A 23,066-nucleotide genomic window follows, 5' to 3' on the forward strand; every position below is an offset into this window, starting at 1 on the left:
CTGGGACACAGACCTGAGGTAGAGACCCAGGACTCGAGTCCGACCCCTGCTTGCAGATTCTCTGGATTCTTGTGTAAAAATCCCACCTGTTTACTTTCCTGCGTGACAATGAGAAGACTCGTCCCCCACGGACATTCTGCAGCCTGGCCACCAGCGTCCCCTGAACCATAGCCTGGCAGGTGCCCTGTCTTCTGACCTGCCCTTGACGCTCCCCGGTTATCACAGAAACCGCTGCGCAAGGGCCACTCATCTCAGCGGCACAGGGCGCCATGCTCCAGGGACGAATGAGGAAGAAATGGAGGGAAACATGAAGACAGTGTGGTTTTTCTAACCTCAATTTGCAAACAAAAGCATCCAGCATGACATCTGTATTACTGCTCAGAAAGACTCCGTGGGGCGCCCGGATGGCTCCGTTGGTTGGGCAACTGCCTTGGCTCTGGTCCTGATTCTGGAGTCCCGGAATCGAGTCCCGCCTCGGGCTCCCCGCTCAGCCGGCAATCTGCTTCTCCCTCTGACCTTCTCCCTCTCATGCTCTGTCTCTCAATCTCTCTCAAATAAATAAATAAAATAAGAAATTTAATAAGCCTGCTTTAGGGGCCCCTGGGGCGGCTCAGTTGGTTAAGCTTCCAACTCTGGGTTTTAGCTCAAGTCATATGCTCCGTGAGATCGAGCCTGGCATGGGGCTCCATGCTCAGGGGGTCCTGTTTGACTGTCTCCCTCTGCTCCTCCCCACTTTAAATAAATAAATAAAATAATTTTAAAAATAAAACTCCTACTTTAGGGACGCCTGGGTGGCTCAGTCGCTAAGTGTCTGCTTTCGGCTCAGGTCAGGATCCCAGAGTCTTGGGTTCAAGCCCCACATCGGGCTCTCTGCTCAGCGGGGAGCCTGCTCCTCCCTCTCCCACATCCCCTGCTTGTGTTCCCTCTCTCACTGTATCTCTGTCAAATAAATAAATAAAAATCTTTAAAATAAATAAATAAATTTTTTTAAGAAAAGACTAATTAGTATCCAAGATTTCTAAAGTCAACATCCACTGTTTTGAATAAATGTAGTATTCTGTTTCCAACTACTTGCCGGGTACATCTGGCATATTTTAAGGCAGTCGTTTTAAATATTTTAGCTTACAGTCCAGATGGGCCCGTATTTCCAGGACTGACTCTCCAAAAACACGCAGGGGTGAGCGGCGCAGCCCCTCCCCGTGCCCCAGGCAAGCCCCCCCACCACACACACACCCACACAGGGGGAGCGGGGCGCCCCCACACGGCAGATGGGCACAAAAGCTTGCATACAGCCATTGGGCAGGAATTGAGAGAGAGAGAGAGAGAGTAATTGCTGTGCAAACTGTACATGTCTCTACACTGAACGACTCAGCATCCAATCGTGGGCTGAGAGCCAAGGAACAGCCCCATAAAACCCCTCATTACAGGGAAATTCAGGATAGACCGTCACTGTCTTAAAAAATAAAGTGTTTTTAAAAATTAAGCGTTCACTTTCTCTGAGGAGTCATCTTAGTTCTTTCCGTGGCTTCGGTAGACTCTAATTAATCACATTTTAAAATCGGCCTTGCCAACGTCTTCACAGTGGGCTGCTCTAGTCTCGTCATGTTCCAAGCTAAAAGTCCCCGCAAAGCTGATCTGCGCCTCTAGGAAAAGTGCAAAGACCCCTCTCTCACCGCCTGTTGGCTCCTGGCTCCAGGAGTTCCTTCCCAGGCAAGCGTTTGCCCCCTACTCATGAACGCACGCTCTAATCTTCAACCTGAATTCATCACAGGGGGATAATTTAATAGAAGATTTTAAAAGACGGTCATTCCTATGTGTCCCTGAAAATCTGCACAACGTAGACATATCAGTCAAGGTTCCATAGAAACAGAAACTGTTGCACAGATAGAAATGATTTCGATAAAAAAAACATTGCAGGGGCTTCTGTCTAGCCTTGTCACTGGGCCTCGTGACGCGATCTCGGGGCTGTGAGTTCGAGCCCCATGCTGGGTGTAGAGCTTACAGAAATAAAGAACTAAATAAACTTAAAATAACAACAATAACAAACAGGCCAACAAACTTAAACTAGCTTTTAAAAAATAATATTACAATTAAAAATTTGTTTGGATATAAACTTGCAATCATAGATCAGCAGACCCAGTTATTTCAAAAGGCGTTTCTACCCATGCCCTAATTTCCTCCTGTTTAACAGTCATTTGCAAAGACAAACTCAATGAATATTTAAAAATCTATCCTAAAATGCTAATCGAGGGGCACCTGGCTGGCTCCGTTCACAGAGCACAGGACTCTTGATTTCGGGGTCATGAATTCAAGCCCCACACTGAGCACGGAGATTACTTACAATACAAACATGAATTAAATAAGATTTGAAAAAAATAAAATAAAATGCTAGCTAAACATCTTGGAACTTGAGTTGAACTTGTGAATGCGTGTGTGTGTGTGTTTTGTGAATGTGTGTGTGTGTGAATGTGTGTGTGTGTGTTTTGTGAATGCGCATATGTGTGTGTGTGTGTGTGTGTGTTTGAGAGAGTGCACGGAAGAAAATGTTTTCTTTCAGCCGACATTTGCCATGAGAAAAATTGTTGTGAACAGGGCTCGAATGTGGGAACCACCCTTAGGCCAACTGCAGATTTTATCACGGGTCACTCGAGCCCAGCCACGTGCTGCCTGATCTCAGAACGTGCCCACATGTGTGCTCCCCATTCGGAAGTGAGGTGATCGAGGGTCAGGGACTTTCTGACGGTTCTGACTCGGCACAGATGCTCAGACCTAAGTGGTCCGTGAGTGGACGCGGACCTGCCACTCCCCACATCAGTACAGAATTAGGGAGGTTCCTAGAAAGAAGAAGAAGGCTAAGTTCTCCCGTTGCTGCCGTCCTCGGAAGGCAAGATCAGCCTGATTCTGCACGTGGTCTGAGGCTGCCCCAAATCTGTCAGGCCCACAAGAGTCGCCCCAGATTGTAAGATGGGAATACCTTTCAAGGTACTGTAGCTTTTTGGTAAATGGCTTTCCTTAAGCTAACATCCGGGAGTGGTTCTGCGGTGACATGCCAATGGCAAGGGCTCTCCCAGCAAGGGGGAGGCTATTCTCGGGACGGATATCCCAAAGCACACGCACTTGACCGCTAGAGAGAAAAAAAGACCGATTCCTTGAAACGAATGAGAACAGTAACTCTAATAAAATACGCCACTCGCTTAACACCTCCAAACCTTCCTAAAACTTCTAGTTTCTGAGCTTCCATTCCCCCGCATCTCAGCAGCGAGCAATGCCTTTTCCAGACCTTTCTCAAGAGAACTTCACATCAAAGTGTAATTAGCGGGAAAAAGGATTCCTGCCAGACTCGCACACAGTGTCTTCCCGGGGGCAGCTGGGGGGAAGGCGAGGCTGTGAAGGTGGCCTCGAGGGGCTTCCCCCGCCGCGACCCCCTCTCCTCCCGTCCCCCACCCACCTCCGCCTTCCTAGCCCTTCCCATGCGGCGCTCACTCCGCGCTGGACGCGTCCCTGTAGAGTAATGACGTCACGCTGACGTCACAGCCTCACGCCTTCGGTTCGACTCTGGAAATTACTCACGCTTCCTGCACGGCGGCGATTAATTAGGAGTCACAGGCCGATCTGTCCAGAACAGATCAGCTGTGGGTGCGACACCGTCATCCCCCGCCCTCAGATTCAGAAGGAGGAGCGCCTCAAAGCAGAGCACTGTGGTTCTGGAACCTTCCAAACTTCACACGTTGAATGTCCTAATTAAATCCGGATGGCAGAAAAAAGTACTTTACAAGGGTATTTCATTTGTTGACAAGGAAAAAAAAAAAGCAATGGACTCTACTATGTTATGGAATCTCTTGTTTCTCCAACGCTTAACCATTTCGGCAAACGTTCCTGGACCAGAGGGATGAGCAGGAACGTTCTCCTGAGGACGTGTTTCTCACCCTCAAGGCCTGCCTTGTGCATTTTTTTTTTTTTTAAAGATTTTATTTATTTATTTTACAGAGAGAAATCACAAGTAGATGGAGAGGCAGGCAGAGAGAGAGAGAGAGAGGGAAGCAGGCTCCCTGCTGAGCAGAGAGCCCGATGCGGGGCTCGATCCCAGGACCCTGAGATCATGACCTGAGCCGAAGGCAGCGGCTTAACCCACTGAGCCACCCAGGCGTCCCTGCCTTGTGCATTATAAAAAGAGCTCCTTGACCGGCTGATGAGTCCCTGGCTGTGAGTGAGGGACCGTCACTCTTCGCAAGGCATCCTGAAAGTGAAAGAAAGATTAGTAATGCAAGCAGTGTTGGCAGCATTTGTCTCCGCGCACAGCAAGGCGAGGGGAAGGCGAGTGTAAATCGTTCTAGAAACAGAGCAGCGCGTGAGCTAGAGAGCCGGGAAGCTGCGTGCCCCCTGCGGGCCTCATGGGGCCCTGATGAACTTTAGCCTCCTTACAGACTTAATATCCGAGGTCTGCAAACACATTCAGCTCTGATGTACCACAGCGCTTCGGAGGCCGGATGGGTCAGACATTTAAATTCCCCTGGAAAACCGATCAGCAAAGAATTCGAGTTCAAAGGTGTAGGGAGGTAGGTTACAGGCCTAGAGAGGAAAGTAAGTCGCAGATACGCACGACGATGCACCGTTTGCTTGTAATTAAAAGAGATGGCGTTTAGCCTGCAAAGAGCTTATTATCTGTGCACAGGCAAAAACAGGACCCGTGGTGAGCAACAGGTCGTTCCTCCTCAGCCTGCCGTCACAGCGGTATGCAGGTGTGGGTCAGGACTCCATCGGAGCAATGCTCCTTGTTCCGATGTCTCGGGGCCGCCGTGCCTTCTCTGGCCCGCACGCGGACTTCTGCCGCTACCGTGGTTCACACACACTCAGTTTCCCTTCGTCAGAACGCAGGAAGGTGGCGCAGACTCTCGTGGGACTCGGGAGAGCAAGGATTTTAAAAACATTACCCTCTCAGAGAGGGTTGGTGACCTTTACTGCCAGAGGCAGGACGAGAGGTAGTATGTTCCAGAAACTCTCCGTGCCTTGTCACGTTTAACTTCAGTGAAATGGTTCTGAGCTCCTAAGTCACCAGACTTCACCAGCCCACGCGGCCCTCGTCAGGAAGACCCTTCCCGACAATAAGTAAAGCTTAGAGTTTACGGTCAGTATTTGGAACCTCCAAAGGTTCAGAGGGGAGCATGTCTGGAGAAAACACAGAAGGACCAGGGCAGGTTGGGGCGTTCGTTGGTGGGTGGACAAAATGAGAGGTTATGGGACATTGACTCTACTCGGCTCTTCTTGACCTATAGTAAGGACAGTAGAGGACGCACCCTCCGTCATCCGACATGAAGACGTTGGGGGACAGGAATACTCACATGGTTGTGTGACATTGTGCAATCTCTTCCACTCGCTTCGTTAATAAAAACACATCACATCCGGGCTAGTTCAGCCACCTTTCTGGTCTTGGTTGGAGATCGTGGTGCCAAATTGCAGCTCAGGGCTATAAAACTTGAGCTGGTCCCAGCTGAGGAGAAAGACGCTTGGCTCAACCCTGAGTCACTGGAAACAGGGCTGAGCTGTCCACCACACGGAATATCTCACAGCAATTTGTACTGCACACGGGAGGTGCCGGCAAGCCCTGGAGAATCAGACGTCTGCCGGTGCCGCTGAGGAGTCAGTTCAAATATTCAGGCTTTGACTCCACTTGGAGGCAGGGGTGGGGTCGAGGGTTAATTATAACCAGAGCGGGAAAGCTTGCTGACGATGGGAGCCAGTAAAGTCATTTAATTTTGTTGTTGTTGTAGCCTTTTACCTTAAAAGGGAAAAAAAAATGGAAAAGTCTCTGCGCTATTCGGTGTCACATCAAGATGCTGGTGATTTCGGGATAAATCCCGGTGGGTCGCTCTTCATCAGGAGCTGAGGAACGACCTCCTAGTGTGTGTGGTTTTCTCCACCAACCAGGTTCTTGTCCTAAAATTATCTGGCCCAAGTTGGGGGCTAGCAGCTTCCCAAGCCACAATTTCTCCAAAGTCCTGACACTGTTCTAAAGACAGAGAAAGAAACCCGATCCCACAAATATGCCAATTGCAAACACATTAAGCAAAGGTTCTAATGATAGTTCAATGGCAAAGAAGTGAACCCCACAGCTGAGAAACCCCATATCCTCATGACGAGATGACAGCCATCTCAGAAGGTCACTGAGGGGTTAAGTGAGCTCGTGTTTGCAGAGCCCCTGCCCAAGCAAGCATCAACAGGCTACTCCTCCTGTCCCAAACTGGTCTGCTGGATATTTAAGTACAATTCAGTTACATATTTTTCCTGATGCTTATAAGCTGTATGTAAAAACCAAAAATCTAGTGACAGCTATTTCTAATTTTAGCTGTTGCTAAAGAAGTAGAAAAATCCGTGTGTCGGCTACCAGAGATAACCTGCTGCAGAGAAAGGTCTTTACTTGGGATGCCCAGAGACAAAGAACAAGACTAAGAGGCATGGCTGGGTATTTTTTTCACTATGGTCTTTACGGGAAGCTTTCACTTTCTTTCATTTCACCCATCAGGAGTCTCTAAGCCCATGACAGGGAGGGTGCTAGAAAGCTGGACGGCGGTGACTGGGATGTGCCGAGGCCATCCAGGAAATAGGATTTTTTTTGGACCGAATCCTTCCTCAACAGTGATGTGTACCCCCAGGGTCTTCAAAAATGTATTGCAGCTTCAGACGTTAGACTTACATAATTGTGTCCCATAAATATTATTATTTTTTGCATTTCTATTATGTGATCTTTTATCATAACGAAGCTCTCTTGTCCACTGGAGTCTTCCCACGGCCAGAAGGGCTTCCTTTAGGATTGCTGTGGTGTCTGCTGTGCCTCGCTCTTTCATCCTTTCTGTGTTTGGGAAAGTCTTTCTTTAGCCACCTTTATTAATTAGTTTTTGGAAGATATTTTTGCTGGGTATAAAATTTATGTTGAAGGGGGGCGCCTGGGTGGCTCTGTCGTTTAAGCAGCACACTCTTGGGTTTTGGCTCCGGTTCTGATCTCAGGGTTGTGAGATCAAGCCCCTTGTTGGGCTCCGTGCTCAGCAGGGAGTCTGCTTCTTCCCCTCTTCTGCCCCTCCCCCTGCTCATGCTCCAGCTCTCTGAAATAAATAAATCCTAAAAAAAAAAAAAAAAAAAAAAAGAGTTTATGTTGAGCAGTTCCTTCAACACTTCAAGGATGCTGCTTGCCTCACTTCTGGCTGGCACTATGTTCCTGAGTGGTTGGTCAACATGGTCCTTGTTTGCTGGATGTCATGAGTCTTTTTCTTCTGATGCTCTTAGGTTTTTTTTCCTTATCATTGGTCTTAAGCAATTTGCTTATCAAATGCCTTGATGTAGTTTTCTTCATGATCTTGTGGTTGGGATTCACTGAACTTCTTGAATCTGTGGGTTTACAGTTTTCCTCCAATTTGGAAAAAATAGGGTCATGATTTCTTCAGGTGTTTTCCAGTCTCTTCGAACCCCACTCCGAGGACTCTTCAGGGACCCGAATGTCCCATATACTGGGCTGCTCGAAGTTATCCCAAAGCTCACTGGTGCTTGTTCGGTTTCCCCCCAAGCACCTTTTTTGCGTATTTCATTTTGGACAGATTTTATTGCTGTAAGTTCACCAGTCCTTTCTTCTGCCAAGACTGACCTTCCGTTAACACTATTGGGCATACTTTTTATATCATCGCTGAAGTTTAGCTTCCAGAAGTTCAATCGCATCTGTTTTTAAAAACACATCTTCCATGCCTCTAACATGAGTAAGTCTCCCTCTAGCTTTTTGAACACATGGAAAACAGTTAAATTCACTCTTTTAATATCCCTGTCTAGTTATTCTATCATTTCTGAGCTGGGTTTTATAGTTAATTGTGCTCCTCATCATAGGTCCTATTTTCCTGATTCCTTGTGGTCTGGTAATTTTTGATCGGCTGCCCCCCCCCCCCCAGGAATGTTACATCACTGGAGGGATGGATATTTTTATGTTCCTATAAAAATATGCTTTGGGGGAGCCTGGGTGGCTCAGTCCATTAAGCATCTGACTTCAGCTCAGGTCATGGTTTCGAGGTCCTGGGATCAAGCCCCATGTCAGGCTCCACACTCAATGTGGAGTCTGCTCCCCCCCCCCAACTTCTGGCTCTCCCTCTGCTCATGCTCCCCACCTCTCTCTCTTCCTCTCAAATAAATAAAAACTTAAAATGCTTCAGCCTTGTTCTGGGAGTCAGTTAAGGATCTTGGAAACAGTTTGACTTGGTTTTTAAGCTGTTTCACTTTTAAGGTTTCATGTTTTGCTTTTAAGCTTTGTTGGGCGGGACCCGGGCAGAGCTTAGGGTCGCTTTCCCATGACGTTTACCCAAAATGTGTCTGTGAACTCTGCCCCAAGGGCCCCAGGTTATGAGGCTTCTTGCTCTGCACACTGGGAAGTTACCCTCCTCACAGGCATGCCCCAACAGCGCTCAGTTCAAGGTGCAAGGGGGATGTTCTGAGCTCTGGAATTTTCTCTCTGTACAGCTCTCTCATCTCGGCTCCTCTGCCTAGGAAGCTTCAGCTCCCTTGGCCTTCCTGGACTGCCAGGTCCATCCCATCGGTTCAGAGACGGCTGTCCTCTGCCTGGGTTCCCTCTTGCTGCAGCCTGGAAACTCCCCCAGCTAAAAGCTGGACAGTCACAGGACTTGCCCTGCTGGTCTTTGATCTCTCTGGGGCGGGGTGGGGGGGTAGGGGGAGGCGTCCTTCACTCCTGGTGCCAAGGGCTCGAGTTCCCTGGTGTCCTGTGTTTTGCCTGGCTTTTTAGTTTTCACAGAGGAGGGCAAACCCAGTTCGTAGTCCCCCTGGGCCAGAGGCAGGAGTGCTCTGATCAGAGAATTGCATGTGGATTTTCCATTTGCAAGGACAATGAGCAGCCCATGGGCTGGCGGGGGTAGCGGGGGCTGTTTGCTGAGTGACTGAGGAAGGAGCCTTTAGCAGTAAGGATAGTCGCTGTTTCAAGCTGCTAAGATTTTAGGGTTGTTCATTACTGCCCCATAAGACAGCCCATTCTGACCAAACAGGGCTTTGTAAGTACTATCGGAGACGGACCATATAGGGAGGACATCATATGTGATGGATACAGAGCACGGGACGGGAACGGGGAACAGCACTGGGTCCGCAGAAAGTCCTATGAAGCCGCGCAAACCAGCAGGAGACAGCCGTCCACGCCACAGTCGTTAGCGCTCTTGGCTGTGCCTCTGGCTTCACCGTCCTGGGCAGACTCGGGAAAGTGACCGCACGATGAAGAAAGCAGCACAGTCCCTTCCTTCTGGAGCTTGACTGAAGAGCAGGGAAGCGTGGATGGGGACAAAAGGACTCCCTGGTGAATATGTCATGGCTGGCTGGTGAGAGCCAGCAGAGAGCAGGGCTCGCTCTGAAACGCTAGCTTCTGGAGGATTCGGGAAGGCTTCTTTAAAGAAGGGATGTTTGAGCCAAGATGTGGACAGGCAGGCACTGACCAGGTGCAGAGATCCCCAGAGGAGAGCGGCAGGAGGGAGGCAGGGCCAGCCCCACGGGCCTCGAGCCACAGAAAGGAGCCGGTTGTGTCCAGAGCCCTCAGAATCCACCGCAGGACACCGGACTCGGTGCACGGATGGCACCATGGGAGGCGCCCTCACGAGGGCCATCAAGGTGGCACGGAGAACAGATACCTGGGCACGGGAGTGGGGTGCTGGGGCCATCGGCTGGACAGTTGGGGTGGGGGACAGTCATGGATATGGTGAAACCTGATGGGTCCCTAACCACTCAGACATCAATGCGGGACACGGGGACACGTCTGGGTTGGCTCGGGGTGAGGAGACGGGTGACAGGGCTCTTGGCTTGCATGGGCGCAGGGCGAGGGGGCCAGCTTTGGGGTAGGCGTTTGTAAATCCCACGGCTTGAACGTGTGGAGCTCGATGCCAAGGACGCCGCCAGCACCCCCCCTCCCTGCTCCCCACAGCACAGGGCTGGGGCGGATAAGCACCCACAGCCTTGCTGCTCTAGACAGAGTCTCCTCCCCTTCCGGGTCTTCAGAGCTAGTGCTCAGGAGCAGAAAGAAGTTGCAGAGCTCGGCTGGGCTCCAGAGGGTCTCGCAGGAGGTGACACAGCCACATGCTGGGGTTGAACTCCCGTGTGCGCAACAGTCGGCACGTGGCACGCACACCCAGGAAAGCGTGCTGGGCCAGGGTCTCTGGGGGGACATAGGGCAGGTCTATACCCCCCAAGGAGCACCTCACCCTGCAGGGCTCCCTCCTCCTGGGGTGGATGTGGGCAGGTGACCCTGCCAGTGGGGAGACAGGAGACTGCTTGGGGTACCCCCTGCGCCAGAGATCGTGCGGAGCAGGGTGTGCAGGGGAGGGGCGGCTTTGTCGGAGCCACGGAGGGCCCCGTCTGGATTATTCTGCCTGCCGCACCTGCCCAGATCGTGCGCCCCATCGTTCCTGAACCGGGGCCCTTGGCTGTCAGTGCACTCAGGTCCCCCCTTTCTACAGGACTTTGTTTTCCGTGCGTGGGCGCAGGAAGACTTCCCAGGTTGCTGCTGTTAGTTTCAGTCCCACCATGTGGCCGTTGCGGAGGAAATGGCTTCTCGGGATCTGTACTTCACAGAGAACGCAAGTGTGTCTGGGCAACACTGCCACCTCTTCCCTTGAAGTGTTCTGGAAGGTTGCCTCTGTGCCCAGGGAGGCCCGGAGGCCCGGCACGCACCGGCTGGGGCTCCCCGGTGCTGGATGGCGGATCAGGGAGCCGCCTCCCGAAGTTACCAAAAATACAAGAAAGGATGGAAGACAGGCTCCCAGGGCTCAGGTCCCTAGAAGAGTGGATGGCTCCTGGGGCGCGTCCTAACTTAACAATGACTGCTCCTAACAAACCGAACTTATTGTTAAACGTTTGCTAATGGAAGGGATGGTGCCAGGCCCCCTGGCCAAAGACATGCCCGCTTCTCGGTCTTCCCCTCTCTGGCTGCTCCTTCTTTCCGTTCCATTCTCCCCTGGTCAAGCTTTGCAAGAAACGCCCCCGTGCACCTTCTTCGTTGCCGCTTTCCAGCCCCCTGGGAAGCTTCTGATGCCTTGGGATCTCTGGGAACATTTCAAATACCCCAAACACTGTGTGGGTTCTGGGCTGGGCAGGAGTCACGACGGGGCTGGCAGCCGGAACCACAACCGCTCTCAGAGGATGCCAGTGTGTGGACGACGCAGAACGGGCCCTCGGGGCCGAGGGCCAGCAATTGAAAAACACAGGTCACCGCACTTTTATTTGTCATTCTGCAAACTGACGGGACACGAAATACACACAACTTCTTGAAACAGTCTCAGTGCCTTTCACAAATGCGAAGGGACGTCTTGAGCGGAGGAGCCCTAAGTGCCACGCCTGTGGACGCCGTGGCTGGAAAGAACAGGTGAGGTCCGTGACTCTGTCCCCCACACCCGGGATTTCCCGCTGGGTATGGTGAGGTGGCGGCCGGCACAGGCGACGTGTCCCCCTCCGGCATCGCTCCGGACGCCCAGCCCCCTCCTCGGCACACCAGCTCTGGGAGAGTCTTACCATGACTGCGGCACAGAGCGGCCCGACTTTACAGATGCACAGGCCACAGGTAAGCTCCCGTGGTGCCTTAACTTAGAGTAAGCAGCCCAAACGCACAGAGCCCGGGGGCTGCGATGGGGCCCGCGGTGGCTCCCACGGACACAGCTGGGATCGGCTGCACCCGGGATCGGCTGCCAGTCTCAGCGCGTCCCATCAGTCCAGGGTGACCTTGGCGCAGAAGCATCTCCGGTCAAGGACTCTGGCTGGGCGGCACTTTTTCCTTCACTCCGTCGCTCGTATGCAAATTCTCAGCATCGGTTTTAAGACCCCACAGACCCATTCTGCACCCGATAGTGACCCTATTAAGACCAAGTGTGTCTACAGGAAACTCAGGAGTGAATCAGATTTTTATTCAGAGTTCTAACTGAGGGTTACACGGAGGGTCTTTCCACAGGCGTGGGTGTGAAGGAAGCAGGAGGCCAGCCGGGCTGCGCAGCCGACACGAGGTGCTTTAGAAACATCGGAGGCCCCCTTACTCCAGGCACACAAACAAAGTCTTTAAAAAAATAAAACTGTAATTTAAAAGGCCTTTATTACACCGGGAAGAGGAGTAGGAGATAAAGGCGAACAGAGGGTTAATCGTGTTCGTATTTTTAGTCATCCACCCTTTCTATGCTGTGAGAGCAAAAAAAAAAAAAATTGTCAGTGATTTTTTTTTTTTAAATATGTTAGGAATCTTGGTATTCTTGATCCCGTGGGTACCCAGCCCCCTTATATTTGGAGAACAAAGATGGTATTTTAGAAAATATATCACTCCCAGCCCAAGTTCATTTGATGGAACTTTTGTGTAGAAAGCAGTTAATTATATACATAAATAACATAAAAATAATTATCATAAATTAAAAAATCAAATAATCTCCCACTGTGAATTCAACCGCCAGGCAGGCGACCGGAGTGTCACGGAGCCGTGTCCGGAGACACGCTTGCGTACGGCGGGCGTGGGCCTCCCCGCGGTTCTGGAGGCGAGCATTGCACGAAACAAATCCTAGCCCTGTCCTCAGACTCCTGCTACTGGGAACCAGGTGAAGTGCTGGGAACTTGGATTTTGCAGAACGAATCGTCCTCGGCCTCAGCGACGGCACAAGATTCCTCGGGCGTATTCACTACGGACGCCTTGCTCGTCCTTCCGCGTGGGTGTCCCAAGAAGACAGGACGCACGGTAATGAGGGAGCAAGGCCAGTATAAGGGCACGTTAGGATGTGGTTCGGACAGCGTTACGGGGATCAGGAGCCTGAACGCCGTGCCGCTGTGTCCCTGGCTGAGCCGCTGATGGCACGGGCCAAGCCCTGGGCCGCTGACGGGTGCGCCCGCGCGTGGAAGTGCGTATCCCAGGGACGCGGTGCAGCTGTAACTTGGCACGTTCGTTCACGAAGGCCATTCACGCTTCTGCTTGTGAGCGAACCTCTTCTGCTTGTGTCGCCGCCTGGCAGGAGAAGGCAGCCCCTCTGGATTTCGGAGACACGTGTGCTTTGCCGCTGGGAGAGCCATGCTTGCTCGACATTTTTCTAGAACATTGGTCTTGAAACACATCAGTCTTTGGAATTCGGTTCAAGCAGAAAGAACGCACGGTTTCTTCCATGTCTTTCGCTGGGATCGGCTGAGCCTCACCGTGATAAATATATTTGGCCAAGGGTCCCCGGGCAGCCGTGCAGGAGCCCCGGGAGGGACGCGTGCAGCGGCCGTGTCGCCCATGGTGGCGTGTCCCTCACGCCCGGGCAGTGCGCAGAGCTGCATGCAGACCGATGCTCCTACAGTGCAAATGATTCGAGCGCGTTCAAGATCGAAAACAATGTGGCTGGGACAGTCCTGAATACGTAACATAGGCTCAACATACAGTAAAAAAAAAAAAAGAAATGAAAAATCGATCCACATTATGTTACAAAGAGGCCTCTGAGGCCCGAGTCAGCGATGTCTGGGAACCCCCAGCCCAGGCCAACTGCGCCCAGAGCGTCAGTGGAGGCCACGGGGCGCCTTCAGCCTGGAGGTGGGTCACAAATTCAACTCGACTCCAATTTCAAAGAGAATAAACGTCACTTTAACGTCTAACTGCTCATTCATCAAAAACACCCAGAAGCGAGAAGTGGGAGCTTCCTCTCCACCCCGGTCCTGCGGGACTCCGCCCCAAGCCCCCAGGTGGGAACCCCTCCCTGAAGGAGGCAGGTGGGCCCCTGGGACCCTCCTGACACTTCGCTCACCTGTCTGCTCCCACCTGCCCCCTCCCCCGGACCCCATGTGTCCCCACACCGAGCTCTGCCAGACACCGAGCACGTGGCCACCTGCCCGGGGCACTCGAGGCGCGCCCCCAGACCGCGATGCTGGGAGGGGGTCTGGAGAGAATGCTGCAAAGCTAAGTCAACGTTATGGACGTTGTGATAATAACTTTTTTCCCCCTCGGTTTGGTATCCAGCAAATGAATCTCAAAATGAGAAAGGACACCCGAGTGTGGGTCTCCGTCTGCGCTCTCGGCCGCGCGGCTCAGTAGCTGTACATCTGCGGCTGGGGCTCGGCCGGCACCTGCGGCGGCGGCGCCTGTGGGGGGGGCGCCTGCGGCTGGGGGGGCGGCAGCACGTCCGTCTGCGGCACTGCCCGCCACGTCAGCGGGTGCTGGTCACCGAGCTGGCTGCCCAGGGGCGTGATGGAGTTGACCAGCGTGGTCAGATTGATGAAGTGCGCCACCGACTGCGGGTTCGTGGCCTCGGGCTGGGGGTGGATCTGGATGTCGTTCTGCCGGTTGTGCAGCATGGCGGAGCCACTGACGGTGTCAAAGGTCACGGTCAGGATCGAGTTGTCCAGCTGCAGCTGGCGCTCCGGGGTGGTCAGGTGCCCGACGGCTACGGGCTGGAGGCTGGTGAACTGAGTCCCGGCGGCAGTGGTGATGGGGGTCACGGTGATGTTGGTCAGGCCCACTGAGCTCGACGGGGTGGTCACATTCGGATCCCCCAGGGTCACGACCACCTGCAAGGGTCACACAACGCAGGCCGGTTAACAGTCTGCAGAATGGCCAACGGCAAAGCCTTCCGCTGCAGGAGCCCCACGCCTGGCACCGCCCGGCACTGCCCGGCACCACCCCCCCACCCCCCCACCCCGGCCCCGCCCGGCCCCGCCCACCCCTGGCCCAGAGGAAGAAAGGCAAATGTCCTCTGGTGAAGAATCAAACCAAGTTAGTTTTGCCCCAGGAAAATAAAGCCGGCGTAACAGAGCAGTAAGACAGGGACGGAACCACAGAGCTGTGGCTAGAACCAAAATCAAACAATCTCATGGGCCAGCAAAAGAGCAGAGGGAAGGAGCAACGAGAGGGAAGGTGCACTCTGTGCTTGCTGCTCGCACCGCTTTGCCATCGGGGAACAAAACCCCAACAATCAAGCTGAAAAGAGGAACGCACACATCTGTAGCTCCGGAGTGAGAAGGCACAGAGAGGCAGCATCTGCTCCACGGAGAGGAACGGACGGCCAAGTACACGCCATGACTGTCAGTGCCCCAAACCAGGCACGAGACACGTCGGCGAGAGGTCTGCGAGCCTCAGAACCAAAGCGTATCGGAGGCTTCCATTAAAAGCAGCAGACGACCGGCATCTCTGCTTCCGCCAATGCTCCGGGGACCTTTGGTGTGACCCCACAGGGGCAGACGCAGCGGGTCCCACTCTCACGGTAAGGAGACACACAGGGGCCACTTATAGCCTCCCAGAAAGCTCCTGATTCCCAAGCGGTGGGAGGTACCTACCCCACACATGCACCACGGTCAAGCCGCTAGTCCTGGTGGCAGCTGTGACCTCTAGGTCTGAGCTGGGAAGGACGTTGCTGATGCTGGCTGATGGGAGCAGTGCCCCATACAGCGCCTGCCACCGCGGGGCCCGGGCCAGCATCAGCACGTTTGCAGGGCACAGGCAGTGTCCCCGCGCCCCGCAACTGCTCCCAGGGATGCCCCGCCCCCGCAGGAAGGGACCAACCTGCTGGATACTCTGTACCGCGGAGTCCGTTTCGTCCCCCACGCCCGACAGCACAGGCTCCTTCTCCGTGTACTCGCTGAAGGTGGCCTCCTCTGGCCCCGGGGCGCCCGCCGCCTCTGCCTCCAGCTTCTGCTTCCTCTTGTGGGCTCTCCTGGCGGCTTTCCCATGCTTCCCCTCGGCCAGCTCCTCCTGCTCCAGACTCAGTTCAGGCTGCAGAACACAATGTTTAGCAACATCCGGGTCCCAGGACTGTGTCCCCATGGTGGCACAGAGGTCCCAGCGCAGTCCCAGGACATGCCCCCAGGTGGCCCCGGGGAACAGAACGACCACGGCAATGGCTGCTCGTGTGCTCCCAGAGATGGGTCGTGTCCCCATTGGGTTCACTTTCTCTTAAAAAGTGAAGGAAATTACATGCATGTCCTGTTTTTAAAAGCCACAATTTGTGCTGGAACGTGAGCATCTCTAAAGACAAGTTTTTAATGCCCGTTTCAGCTCTGCTGAGCTCTACCTGAGGCTGAAAATCCAATCATGCCCGTGCTCTCATCCCCAGGCAGAAGCAAACTTCCGACAGAAATGACCTTGGATCAGAACGGGTTTGGCCGTGAGAACATTACATGGTCTCCTCTGGGGACGGCTACCATGCCAGCCGTATGGTGACCCCAGACAGGCACACTGCACGCTTCTTGGTCCGTCCAGGGTGCACTGCTGCAGACTGACCAATTTTCAGAACCAGGCCGACGCCATGACTGGCTTGGGTGTCCAAGAGGCCATCCTGGTCACCGACCACGCCTCCTGGGCCTCCTACGCCATCCCACGTGCTGAAATCCCACCCAGCGGCAGAGAGACCCAGTGGAAGCCCGCCAGGGCAAGGCCATCATGGGATTGCCCTCATCGAGGCAGGACGTGGGCCCTGGGCCTCTGGGGTGCTGCAGAGAGGCAGGGACAGGCCTTCTCGAGCTCACTCACTGCGACCCAGCACCTGAGTACTCTGTTCAAAGAGCTGTTACAAACAGAGGTGTGGCCCGTGATTTTAAAGCAACCAAGACCATGGCATATTCCCGTTATAATAAAACACCAGTTTGATGAACGCAGTGGCTTAAAATATCTTTAAAAACTAAGTGCACTTCATAAAGTTATTTTAGTTACAGTAATCTCATTATGCTGAGTTTTTATGGACTCTACTGGGATAGTTAATTTCACATGTCAGCATGGCTGGGCTGGGGCGCCCACGTGTTTCGCTGTGCAGCAAAGATGCTAAGAAAGTGTTTTTTTAGATGAGATTAACATTATATCGGTGGACTCTGAGGAAAGCAGATAACCCTCCTTATTGTGGGAGGGCCTCATCCAATCAGTTGAAGGCCATCAGAGTAAAGTGCAAGGTCCCTGAAGAAGAGGCAATTCTGCTTCCAGCTGTGCACAGCTCCTGTCCGAGGCTACCCGCCCCAGCCCGCGGGCCTGCTCAGTGCCTACCTGGACGATGCCAATGGAAGAGGCATCGATGGTGGTGGTCTCCGGGAGGTGGTCCAGGTCGTCGATCCTCACGGCCAGGACCTACCGGTGAGCACAGGTGATAAGCCTGGGATGCGATACCTGCATGCCTCACAGGCACCCCCCTGTTCCCGACCCAGCTCAGCTCGAGTCCAGGACTGTCAAGTCCAGGAGGGCAAGATGCACCCTGGACAGTGGGCTCCCCACCAGCGGCAGCTTCGTGAGTGCACGTCGGAACAACAGAGAATGAAACAAGGGTGAAAAGATCCCGAGGAACGGCCCCAGGAACGGCCCCAGAGCCTTGGGAGACCAAAGCTGAGAAAAGGCATGGACAAGCGTCCTCTGCCCCTCGTCCGACAGCCTACCCCTCCCTGCCCGCCACCCCTGCCCAGTGTGGGCGTGCTCAGGCGGCTTGTGGCGAACGCCGCCCCCACTGGAGAAGCAGGCATGGGAAGGGGACCTTGCAGAGTGATCAGTCCGCTAGGGAGTGATCTCCGATCCTGGGGGGCTCGCTGGGCCCCTCCGCGCCGGCTGCGGCCTCTCTCTGCACCCAGTGGCATGCTTCCGGTCTGCAGAGGCCGGCTCCCGGGCTCCTTGTGAACACGGGTAACTACAGAAACCCCACAGCAACAGAGAACTCGCACGGACTACAGAGTCACCATGTAGAGAGCCTGCGGCACCTGCCCTGGGCCCGGAGACCCGGTGCCACAGCTGGCTGACAGCGGTCCACCAGGTGGACACTCGGAGAGGCCGAAACCCTGGCTGGCTGCTTGTGGCGGACAATTTCAACACCAGGGCCCTGTACAATGCCGTCTTCTGTCCCTCCTGTGATCACCTGCTTCACAGAGGTGAGCACTGCGCGCGCACACACACACACACACACACACACACACGCACATGCAGCCTATAGGACGTGTAACCGTGGCCACTCGCAACTGTGTATCGGATTCCAAGCACAGGGCTACACTGTCAGGGCTTGAGCCCCAGGGCTCCCACTGGGAGGAGGGATCCAGTACGGCCACGCTGCCCCCAGGAAGATGGCCGTGACCAGGGTGCCCGCCTCGAGCCAGCCCAGCACGGTCACTTCCAATCTCAAGTTCCCCCGCCGAGCCAATAGACGAAGGACGGCATCTTCGGCGAACATTCCCGTTTCTGGGATTTGGTGAGGTTGAAGGTTCTTTTCTGAGTTTTAGCCTCATACGCCTCCTCTCCACGTGTGTGCACGCTCGGTTCTTCCAGTCTCCTCCTCGAACAGCCGTCCCCTACCAGCAGCTCAGAGCGGCTGCCGACGGGAACGCCAGTCACCTGCCCCCGGGCTGCCTCCTGCTCCTGGGCCGGACCCACGGCATCCCGAGTGGGGGGTGCCCGGCCCGTCAGATCGACGGATGTTCTCATGCGTGACTCCTTCCCCCAGAGTCATCGGACAGCTGCTGACCCGCGCTTTTTTCTATCTGTGTTTTTGTTAGCTTCTCTTTAAAGCAAGTGAATTATTTGATGCCCCAGATCTTCCTCTGGAGCCTGCGCCCAGGTGGGCAGAGTTGGCTTCCCTGTGTTACTGTTCCTGCCGGTGCTGGGACCAGCCTCGGCCCCCTGCCACAGGGAGGCCCCGTTCTGCGCCCCGTGTCAGCCACCCTGACGGGAAGGACGGAGGGAGAGCCCGGGGTTGAGCTTCTGTCCTGCATTGATTCTAGTGAGACCATAACCCACGACCTCAGCAAAAACTGTGTGGGAGGCTCTCCCTTCATTCATTCACTCACTCACTCATTCATTCGCTTGGTGCCTCCCAGAGGCAGAGGGAACATAAGGGCCAGGACCCGCCCCTAGGAGTCCTGGGTCTGCAGGGGGGACCCGCGAGCCAGTGTGACAGTGTGATGTGGTCTGCGAGCGCAGGGTGGGGGTGGGGAGGGAGCGCGTGTGCCCGCCCCGGCTCACCTCCGGGTGTTTGCGCCGGATGTGTCTGCTCATGGAGGCCCTGGTGGACACCTTGGTCCCGCACAGCTGGCAGCTCTGCGCCTCCACTTTGTCGTGCGTGAGCTGCACATGCTTCTGCAGCATATACTCGGTGACGTACTTCTTGTCGCACACGGAGCACGTCCACTGCTTGCCCACTGCCCACGCACACGGGGAGGAAGACACAAGCCCGGGTCACCAGCAGGGTCGGCCCGCGACCCACGGGACAGGCGGGGGGACAGGTGGCCCGGGCCAAATTGAGCAGGACGGCGGCCTTCCTCCCGGAGCATGGCGTGGGATGCTGCTCCAGCGTTGCAAAATTCAGGAGTGGACATTGGAGAGTCCAGGTGGGCTGACCTTTAGGGGGTAAGGGGCCACCCACGAAGGCAGGACAGACCAAACACTCTGAAAAAGGCCTGCCCTGAAGAGCAGGTGGACAGCTATCCCCGCCCTGCACACGCGGGGGTGGGAGGGGCACACCGGGGACCGGGGCGAGGGGCCGAGCGCCAGGCCCGCCGCCCTGCTTACCTGTGTGGATGAGCTTGTGGGTCTCCATTGTGTTCCTCTCGCTGAAGGTCTTCCCGCACAGCTCACACATGAAATCTTTAATCCCTGCAGGAGAGGCGCGCTGACCTCAGAGGCTCCCACGGGGTTTTAACCGGACCCCTTGGCCAAGGGTCTCTGTGTGCACAGAGGCCGTGGTGCAGCAAGGGGATGGCCAGGGGACCCCAGAGCACTCAACCGGACATTTGGGCGGCTCAGCAGCACCTCCCTCGGTAAGTCTGGCGAGGCCACCGGGCCCCGAGCCCACCGTCCGCTCTGCACCAGCAGAATCAGTGCAGTCAGCCTCACTCGGCACCGCATTTCTGAAGTTTTCTGGGACTCCACGTGTTTCGCCCCAGACCCAAGAGCTCATCTGTCTCTTGGGGCCATGAGGGAGGTGGGCGGGCAGGGAAGCTGGACCAGACAGGGCAATGCTCGAAACCCAGTTTGCAGGGGACACAGGGAACCACGGGAAAGAAATTTCACACAGACACAGCTGGTCAGCAGGGTTCCCGCCTCCGTCCCCGTGTCCCCTGCTTCTCTCTCACACGTGCTCATCCACACGCCCATCTCTCCTGAGAAGGAGCTCGTAGTTGATACACAGGCTGTCTTTTCCCTGCCGCATCACAAGCCTCTAAGAAAATTAATGCATACGGCAACTTTTAACAGGTGCGCTCTTCCTTCTCGGGGACGTACAGATACTTGGGACGTTCCAGTGTCTCCCACCCCAGACAGAGCGGTGGTGGACAGCCAAGCCTGTGCAGTCAGTTCGTGGGCACCCGCTCGGGCACACGGCTGTGTGCAAGGCACGAGCAGGGCAGCCCTGGGAGAGCTCAGCAAACGTGTGGATGGTCACTGTGGGGGCACGTGGGCGGCAACGTGCAGATGGGGTGCCCCCTGGAAGGAGACGGTCGCCGGCAGAGGCAGCCCCCGAGAGCCCAGCTACAAGGAGCAGAAGCTGGGGCAGCTCCCAGCCCGCCCGGCCCGGCCGCGCTGCGGACTCACCCGTGTGCCGCTTGTAGTGCTTCAGCATGTTGACCTTCTGCGCGAACTTGCGGTGGCACTCCTTGCACTCGTACTCCTTGATGCCTTTGTGCAGCTTCATGTGGTGACGCAGCGCGTGTTTGGTCTTCATGCCTGCCGCGGACGCGCGCACTACTGAGCCGGCCACCCGCCGCGCCGCGCCCCTGCGGCACCTGTGGCCCCCCACCCCCCCACCCCCCACCACGCCTGCACCCCGTCCACGGAGCTCGCATCCCTGCCCCGTGCCCACGCCCCCATGAGTTCCCTGCTATGGCGCCCATGCCCTGCCATGCGCCCCCCACAGCACCTGTGCTTCCCACGCGGCCCCTCATGCCTCCACCCACCACGCACGCGGCACCCTCACGCGCCCCCCCACGGCGCTTGCATCCAGGACCCCTCACAGTGCTCGCACCCCATACCCCTACACGGCCCATGATGCAGGCCTGCAACAGTGCCTGCCCCCCAACCCTGGGCCAGGACCCCACCCCCAGTGCCCACACCCCCACCGCACACCTAGACCCCGCCCCACAGTGTCCGCACCCCACTCTACACACTGCCTGAACCCCCCAGAGGATCCCGCCTGACCTGGACCCTCGGGCAGGCATAGGTCTCGGTGGGGATAGAACAAGATAAGTGGGGGTCAGGGCGTGGAGGTGTCTCTCCTAGAGGACCCCCTCCACCAGGGGCGAGACGGGAACTGACGCCCTCAGAGGCCCTTAGGGATTTACTGTCCCTGTGGAGAAGCTCACCTTCTCCGGGGCCTGCGCAGACCTAGGGGTCAGTGCTCACAGCAAGAGGGTGTGAATGTGACCTGTGTGACACAGCCCAGTTATCTGAGGGTGGGGGAGGGGGTCAGCCTGCCCCAGCAGCTGTGGATCCCGACGGCGCCGACACTGAGATGAGAAGTCAGTGCTCCGGACCGCTGACTGCCAGTGCGGAAAGGTGCAGGCTCCAACCTTCACTCCGCCTCTAGCCCAACGCCCCTTCGCTAAAGGACGGGCGACAAATTATAGCCTCACCAACTTGGGCCAGTCGAGAAGGGATGTCCCTGGTACATGGTGTGAGTCAGCGGCGGGGGGCCCGGTATGGTGTGGGAGTCAGAGGCGGGGTGGGCTGGTCCGCTATGGGTGGGAGTCCACGGTGGACGTCCCAGTCCAGGATGCCCACTAGGTGGGCAGGGCTGCGTGGGGAGCGCTAAGGGGGCCGCGGAGAGGGTAGGCGGTGGCTCCCATGCACAAAGCCAGCAGTGTCCAGTCCCGCCAGCCACAAACTGAACCAGGCAGGGTCAGTGAGCAGTGGGCAGCAGACTTGGAACCACACACAGATGACCAAAGGGGCACCGGAGCGGGGCAGATGCAGCCCACATCCAGGACTGTCCTCGGTGACAGCTGTGGCAGATCGCAGTGCCTGACCAGAGTCCCCACCAGGTTCCCGGAAGACTGCCTGTGCCAGGGAGGTGGGGCTGGGTCTCAGCCAGCCCTGGCCCCTGACTGACCCCAGCCTGCCAGAAGCCACGAGAACTGCGCCCTGCCCGAGCCAGCAGACAGGCAGGAGTCTGAGTGACTGTCCCAGAAGCTAGCTCATGCTGGGGGACAGACAAGGGTCCCCTTAGAGGACACATCTAAACAGTGGTCCGGAAGGAGTGTGGGAGGGACTGAATTCTAGCTATTTGGGGGAACAGCATTTCTGGTGGAGGAAACAGCCAGTGCAAGGGCCCTGAGGCCAACGGAAATAGCCACCCACGTTTCAAGCCTGTTACATTCTCTGTTACAAACAGTGCTACATTACATTTAAGCCGCAAATAGATCTTTGTACCCCAAATAAGCAAGATCCATTTCTAACTGCAGCTAAGAGTACCCAACAGCTCAGCCCAACTGTAGCAATGTACGCTCCCACCCAAGCTCCATGAGTCCGTCTGCCTCCTTCCCTTCCCCTGCACCAGCTGCCCCCAGGCTGTGCCAGGCACAGGGGCATCTTGGCGCTGGCCTTGATGGGACCATGGCAGAGAAGACGAACAGAGGAGAACCAGTCCGTGCCATCTTGCCCCACACCTGCATCTCCCCCACATGCATCTAAAATGAACGGATTCTACGTTACAAAATAACACACGGTCATAAAAAGAAAATGCATAGAAGGAAAGACTCCCCATTCTGACCCCCCATCGCAGCCCGCATCAGGGACAAGCCACACTTCTCTCTCCACTTTAAAAAAGATCTGCGAACAGCTTTAAAATAAGCATGACTGCCACGCGGTGGAAATCTGAAGCCTCCTTCTGTTGGGATCTGGATTCATTCTGCATCCCATTTTCAACTTACTCTGGGCCAGCTGCTGGGGTTTTAAATGGGTAGAATCCCCAAATCTGGAACGGTGGGGAGGGGCGGCCTCTTTGCATCTTTAAATCCCCATGGCTTTCTGCACGCAGGCCCCACAGCTGCCTCCCCGGGGCCTGACCCAAATAATTCACGGCACACCGAGCGATTCGGAACCCAGTATTTTCCTGGGTATCCTGACTCCTCCTGCTGCTGGGGCTGAAACTCCCGTCACTCCT

The 23,066-nt window shown here is 55.4% G+C and overlaps 1 protein-coding gene across 6 annotated transcripts in view; it reads right to left on the reverse strand.

Moving 5' to 3' along the window:
- Positions 1–11,212: 11,212 nt before the first annotated feature.
- The window catches only part of PRDM15 (PR/SET domain 15), a 61,037-nt gene continuing 49,183 nt past the window's right edge, over positions 11,213–23,066 (reverse strand). For all 6 annotated transcript variants that reach the window (XM_059164776.1, XM_059164775.1, XM_059164778.1 and 3 more), the window contains 6 exons: positions 20,501–20,632; positions 19,481–19,564; positions 18,935–19,110; positions 16,985–17,065; positions 15,515–15,724; positions 11,213–14,523 (listed from right to left, as the gene is read on the reverse strand). In XM_059164776.1, the coding sequence (XP_059020759.1) occupies positions 14,044–14,523; positions 15,515–15,724; positions 16,985–17,065; positions 18,935–19,110; positions 19,481–19,564; positions 20,501–20,632 (1,163 nt within the window). In that variant the 3' untranslated portion in view covers positions 11,213–14,043. The remainder of the gene's footprint in view (positions 14,524–15,514; positions 15,725–16,984; positions 17,066–18,934; positions 19,111–19,480; positions 19,565–20,500; positions 20,633–23,066) is intronic.

Source organism: Mustela lutreola, chromosome 2 (genome assembly GCF_030435805.1).
Source record: "Mustela lutreola isolate mMusLut2 chromosome 2, mMusLut2.pri, whole genome shotgun sequence".
NCBI classification, from domain to species: domain Eukaryota; kingdom Metazoa; phylum Chordata; class Mammalia; order Carnivora; family Mustelidae; genus Mustela; species Mustela lutreola.